The sequence below is a fragment of the Cajanus cajan genome, chromosome 2 (assembly GCF_000230855.2).
Source record: "Cajanus cajan strain Asha chromosome 2, NIPB_CcT2T_4, whole genome shotgun sequence".
Lineage (NCBI taxonomy): Eukaryota > Viridiplantae > Streptophyta > Magnoliopsida > Fabales > Fabaceae > Cajanus > Cajanus cajan.
Window position 1 is genome coordinate 69,688,490 of NC_138518.1, and position 6,586 is coordinate 69,695,075.

At 35.4% G+C, this 6,586-nt stretch overlaps 1 protein-coding gene across 1 annotated transcript; it reads left to right on the forward strand.

Annotated features, from left to right (window-relative positions):
- Positions 1-591: 591 nt before the first annotated feature.
- LOC109804716 (LEAF RUST 10 DISEASE-RESISTANCE LOCUS RECEPTOR-LIKE PROTEIN KINASE-like 1.2) lies at positions 592-4,938 on the forward strand. Its single transcript, XM_020366543.3, has 4 exons — positions 592-1,428; positions 2,683-2,718; positions 2,810-3,079; positions 3,720-4,938. The coding sequence occupies exons 1-4, from the start codon at positions 654-656 to the stop codon at positions 4,643-4,645; spliced, it is 2,007 nt and encodes a 668-aa protein (XP_020222132.3). The 5' UTR covers positions 592-653; the 3' UTR covers positions 4,646-4,938.
- The last annotated feature ends 1,648 nt before the right edge of the window (positions 4,939-6,586 follow it).

Consider the following 6,586-nt stretch of genomic DNA (forward strand, 5'->3'; position numbering starts at 1 on the left):
GCATGATGAATTCCATACGTCCTTAGTAAACCTTTTCAACTCCTGTAACTGTCCATTTGTCCAGCAATTTAAAATGGTCAATACATTTGACTTTGTCAAACAAATATATGCACACAAGAATCATATCATATATATATATGTTACATTGTTCCGATCTCTCGCGTCGGTATCATCATATTTTAAATGGGCTATAATAATAAAATATCAAACTTCAGAAAACAATGTATTACCTCACAAGCCTGGTTGAAGTTTCCATAATATGAAATTGAAAAGTCAACATCTGATAAAATTTAGATCAACATTATTAGAAACAGAAACACCTATACGTATTTCAATATTCCCATCTTCAAAGAAGTGAAGGTTCAGATTTACATATTTGTTGAAATATAAGTATTAATTAATTTCGGTTTGTACATACACAACAAACCAAATAATATGGTGAAGCATTTCATGATCAAACTTCTAAAATTAAGCATTTGATGTTGGCAGGCATATGACCAGGATAGGAACAAGAACTCAGTTGGTCAAAACCTGCCGCTATTGAAAAATCAAAAAGTCAAACAATAAAGTAAATATTTTAAAAAGAACCACGTCACGACAATAACTCATAATGTATATACCTTCTTTCTCTTCTCTCTTCTTGTGATTCTTCTATGGCTAATTTGCTCGTGAATGAAAATTATGTTTACATGACCATCTTAATCGTTACATCAATATTCTTCTTCTTGAGTGCATCAATTATAGCCCAAGAAGACACCACCAAATTCGAAGAGTGTGGCAAGGCATACAATTGTGGACAAATGTCCATCTATTACCCTTTCTGGGGTGAGGAGAGACCAAGTTTCTGTGCCAGCAATCACCAATTCAAGCTCAAGTGCGAGGCTAATCAAAACACTACCATTCAACTTGGCTCACAAACCTTCCAAGTGCTTCAATATGATCAGGTGCGTTATACCTTGACGATGGTTCGAACAGGTCTTGTCTATGATAATTGTTCTTCCGCGGCCTTAACCAACACTTCCTTGGACTCGAGTCTCTTTACTTACACGCCAAATGCTAGGAACATCACCATCTTCTATGGTTGCCCTAGCTCCGTGACTTCAAATAGCACACACTCTTTTATGTGCCGGGAAGGTGGTGACAAGGGTGCTTTTTATGGGGACCCAAAAACTAAAAAAATTCAGGATTGTGAAGGAGATAGTATTGAAGTGCAAGTAACAGGAGAAGAACATGAGCCTGATGGTGGAATTCAAGGGCTGAACAAAGCCTTGAGTAAAGGGTTTCAAGTGCATTATTCTTCAGAAGCTCAAGTTCAACTGTGCGTAAAATGCATTTTAAGTAATGGAACATGTGGGGCTAATGATGAGTCTCAGTTTTCATGCTTTTGCCAGGATGGATCTGAAGCTTTAAATTGTTCTCATCATCGTAGTAAGGCTTCTTTCCCTTCTCTTCATATTTATGTGTCTTGCATTGAGATTTACATGTGGGGTTGAACTCTTAATTAAGAATAGATTTTGATGCAATTTGGTTGCATAAACTCAAGCATCTAGCTAGCTTGTGCCGACGGCTTTTCTAGAAAAATATTAGAACTAGGAAACCTCTGAAGATACAGGTATTGGTCCAGTCAGAACACTTTTTTGTAGCTCATTAGATGAAAATTATTGCTGATGTTCGAAGATGTGATTAAATGGATCTATGATTAGGTGGGGGCTTTATCTTTAAAGTCGTTGACTTTTTTTAAGGGTGACCAACAATTGATTGCTCCTGAGTTTGAGATTTATTTTCCTGATTCTGGTTGAGGAGGAGGTTGTGCATAAATCTTCCTCCTATTTATTCAGAATTTTGAATCATCACAAGGAATAATATGTTTTGGTTGTTTAGACTATGGATATTTACTGTCATATATCTATTTTATCCCTTGGTATTTCTAATTTGGTCGTCACAAGTATCGTTTGATAACTTCTTGCTGATTCCGTATGAATAGATGCCATGTCTTTATTGTATTCTGAATTTTCAAATAGTCAGAATTTTCTCTCTGCAATTTGGTTCTTTTCTTTCTTTTTCTTTAATGATCCGTGTCAAAAATCTAGATTTTATAGTGTAATTCTGTGTGAACGTATTGTGATTTGTTGACTTTGACTACTTTTGGCCGCTTTTATAAATCGTATCATCATGTTTTTTTTATAAAGTTTACTAATCCCTAATTGCTAACTCATCAAAAGAGTATCAAATTAATCGGATAGTTCTTTGACAGCCATAAACTATTTCGTTAAAAGGTTCATTGAATGTTGTCAAGCAATACATGCTTACGCAGAAAATTGACTGAAATAGAGTATTCTGTATGTTAAACAGTTCAAATTATTAATTTGGATTGGCACTGTTGATTTGACAAGGGAAATATAATATATGGTATGGTTAATTTTCAAGTTGTCTGATGTTAATACAATAATTCCCATTTTGGCCGCCTCTGGTGTCTCAAGCAACTTTTGGTGCATTAAGCCAAATTAAAGTGGTTACATTCTTCATGAACCCTTTCGTTAAACTGTGAAAGCTACATTGATGAAAATTGTTTATTTATGTTATCTTCGAGTAGGATATCCTCCTTGAATTCGCATAAACTTTCTGCAAGGTTGCTTTTAAAATTATCTCTCTCCTCTTTATGTTCTATGTGAACTGTCTCAGGTGATAAGTGGAATTGGAAAAGGAAGCTCGGCATAGGTAATAGATTTAATTATCCTTGATTAATTTTTTTCCACATTTTGATATATATTTCATCAATAAAATTGAAAAACTCAATGATTCTTGTTAGGCCTTGGAGCTGCTGTGGTGAGTGCAATTGCAGTTGGCATTGCCTTCTATATCTATTATAGTCGTCAAAAGAAGAAGAATCATCTTCGTGAAGTATCATCATCTGTACTATCTCACGGAATCTCTTGTGGTTCTTCATCTGAAGACCCTGAGATGGGATGTAAATACTTTGGACTCCACTTCTTCTCCTATAGTGAACTTGAAGAGGCCACAAACTTCTTTGATCCTGCAAGACAACTGGGAGATGGAGGATTTGGCACAGTCTATTTCGGTAAACCTTAATTAGCATCCTTTGTTATTACTATTGACTAAAACATCAATTTTGTCCTTCAAATTAATTACCATTACTAATCAATCTTGTCCTGATGTTACACAAAAGAGTAAACTTTGTCATTAATTTTAATCATTAGTGATCAATCTTTAACATTGTCAAACAATTTAGTTGTTGAAGTCCATAAATTTAAAGAACCAAATTGACTGATTCATGTGTTAACCTGTGTTGAAATATCAAGATATGATCAATTTAATTCGTATAAGGTTTAAATAGTTTTTATGGATCAGATGCATGTTTTCCTTGTGTCAAGAATCAAATTGAAATTTTATTAAATATTTAATTGAAAAAATCTAAGTTTTACATCGATTATTATGGAACTTATTATGTCAACCATTATTAGATTACTATTGAACTATTTATACACATTTAATCTTACAAATTTTATATATGAGATATCAATTAGTAATACTATTAAAATGAAGGATATAAATGAAGCGCAATTCACATTATTCAAACTGTTGTAGAATTGAGTTAAACAAAATTTCATAATTTAAGAATAACAATCGGTATTTGTGTGCTTTCAAATTTCAATGATCACTGACAAGTATCCTGCCTTCTACATCAATTTCTTGGCTAGGCAAACTTCATGATGGACGTTTGGTTGCAGTGAAAAGAATGTACGAGAACAGTGACAAGGGAGTTGAGCAATTCGCGAACGAAGTTGAGATCTTAACTGGCCTACACCATCAAAACCTTGTGTCACTATACGGTTGCACATCTCGGCACAGCAGAGAACTCCTCCTCGTATACGAATACATTCCAAATGGAACCGTAGCTGACCACCTTCACGGTCAAAGAGCAAAGCCAGGCACACTCCCTTGGCACATCAGAATGAACATCGCCATAGAAACCGCGAGTGCATTGGTATATCTCCACGCTTCTGACATCATCCACAGGGACGTGAAAACCAACAACATTCTCCTCGACAACCACTTCAGTGTCAAAGTAGCAGATTTTGGCCTCTCACGTCTCTTACCAATGCATGTCACACACGTTTCCACTGCCCCACAAGGGACACCTGGCTATGTTGATCCAGAATATCATGAGTACTACCACCTCACTGATAAGAGTGATGTTTATAGCTTTGGGGTGGTGCTGATTGAGCTTATATCATCCATGCCTGCGGTTGATATCACAAGGAGTAGGAATGAGATAAACTTGTCCAACATGGCCATTAAGCGGATCCAAAGTGGGGCGTTGCATGAGCTGGTGGACCCCACTCTAGGGTTTGAGAGAGATTTCAAGGTGAGGAAAATGATCAATGGTGTGGCTGAGTTGGCGTTTCAGTGCTTGCAGAGTTCCAAAGATGTGAGACCCTCTATGGCAGAAGTGTTGGATAGATTAGAGGATATAAGGAGTGATGGAAAGTGTAACGGGGGGCCTGAGGTGATGGATTTATCAGAAGATAATGCTGCTTTGCTCAAGAATAATGAACCACCTCCATCATCACCTGATTCAAATTTGGTCACCTTGTCTACACCACCACATGGTACCTGTACATAGAATGATGGACCTGATTTCGTTATGAAAGCGGAGTCTGATGGATCATTTTTTTATTGTTAATTCTTTTATGCATGTGCGTAATGACATTAGTAACACGGACACATTTATAAGGACATGTTTTGACTGATACCATGAAGGAAAAAAAAAATGAATGGACTGTTTTCTTCTTAATTTGTTTTGGGAAAAGGTCTCATAAGGGTTATGCCCTGCTTCATTTATGGCTATCATATACTGTATTTATATAGAGAGATTCTTGTAATGAAAACCTTAGAGCCGATGCTTTTGAATCCTTACTATGTTTAAACACAACAAATCCGACTTACTTCATCTGTTTATTTATTATAAGCAAATTTTAATTATTTTTTTTATTTAAGGATATTTTCTTAAAATATTTCTCCTTTAATGAATGATTTTTGAGTTACATTATTTCTTCTAACATTTATAACAAAACTTTTATGAAAGCAGGAAAATTTAATACAGAGAGAGTATAATTCTTTCTCACAGAGTTAACTTTTACAAAGATAACTTTACCAAAAAAAAAACTTTTACAAAGATAAAGTTGTACCTCATGTTAATCTCTTAAATTAACAATCTTGAGTAAATGTTAGAACTTAAAAAATAAATGAGTTATCTTAATTTAAAAAATGGAAATTTTGAAAGAAAGAGAAGTTGTTACGGTTCTAATATAAACATGGTTATTTTTAATTAATTAAATTTTATATAAATTTTGTAAGCTAATTATTAGATTAACATATGACCCTCAAAAAAATTTATCCTTAAGAAAGATTATAAAAAATCAATTTCAAAAATGCCTTGAAACTCCCAAAAGCATGGTTATTTTTAATTAATTAGATTTTATATAAATTTTGTAAGCTAATTATTAGATTAACATATTACCCTCAATTTTTTTTATCCTTAAGAAAGATTATAAAAAAATCAATTTCAAACATGCCTTGAAACTCCCGAAAGCATTTATTACACATCAAAGAGTAGTATGCATGAGTCAATAGTTACATAAGAAATGGAATGACGATAGTGATCCTGATAGGGCAAGTTTACGTAGGCCCAAGCTTCCTCCGTATTGGGCCAAAGATTACAAATTGGAATAGTTGTTTCTTTACGTTTTTAAGCCCATGATGTTTTTATCTTTTCCTTCAAGGTCTCTTTAGACCATTGTAAGAAGTATTTAATACCTGGACTCTCTAGTTGAGGGGTACGATGAAATTCTGAATTAAATCTTTCTTAGCTTTGTTCTGATAGCCCTAGTTCTTACGGTAGTCTCTATCAATTTGGTGCTTTCATTGACCATGCCTCCTAAACCTACTCGGGATTCAGACTCCAATCGACCTTCGGATGAGGCCATCGCCACCCTCACCTCCCAGATTGCAGAATTACAATTGCAATTAATCCAACAGAATCAAATACATGATGATCGCCATGATGCCCTAACTCTTTTGATGTCCAATATGATGGATACCTTCACTCAACAACTTCACAACATCAAATCACCAGGTACCTCTTCTTCTTCCCCTTCGTCTACTTTACCCACCCTAAATATACCCGGATCTATTCCACTCACGGCACCAACTATGATTACTCAACCCATCCCCAATTGTCCCCCATTTTGTACGGCCCCACCTATCCTTACAACGAGTTCCATTAATTCCCATCTTCATACCTCATACAATCCACCACCTCCTAACCCTCTCATTTTCCTCACTTCCATTCCTTACTCCCATCACGTACCTCACCCCCTACAATACCCTACACCTGTTAGACCACCCAAACTACAACTTGCTGTGTTTGATGGTTCCGAGCCTCTAGATTGGATTTTTCAGGCTGAGCAATTTTTTTTATTTTATCAAGTACCCTGGGAACAACGGGTGCCCATGGTGGCATTCTATATGAAAGGTGACGCCCTCAGTTGGTTCAAATGGATGT

What these genes read in the sequence shown, in the direction of transcription:
- LOC109804716 (XM_020366543.3), top strand. Translation starts at nt 654, where the DNA reads ATGGCTAATTTGCTCGTGAATGAAAATTATGTTTACATGACCATCTTA. An exon ending in AAATTGTTCTCATCATCGTA is followed by an intron (nt 1,429 to 2,682) that starts GTAAGGCTTCTT and finishes GAACTGTCTCAG; the next exon opens with GTGATAAGTGGAATTGGAAA. An exon ending in GAAAAGGAAGCTCGGCATAG is followed by an intron (nt 2,719 to 2,809) that starts GTAATAGATTTA and finishes GATTCTTGTTAG; the next exon opens with GCCTTGGAGCTGCTGTGGTG.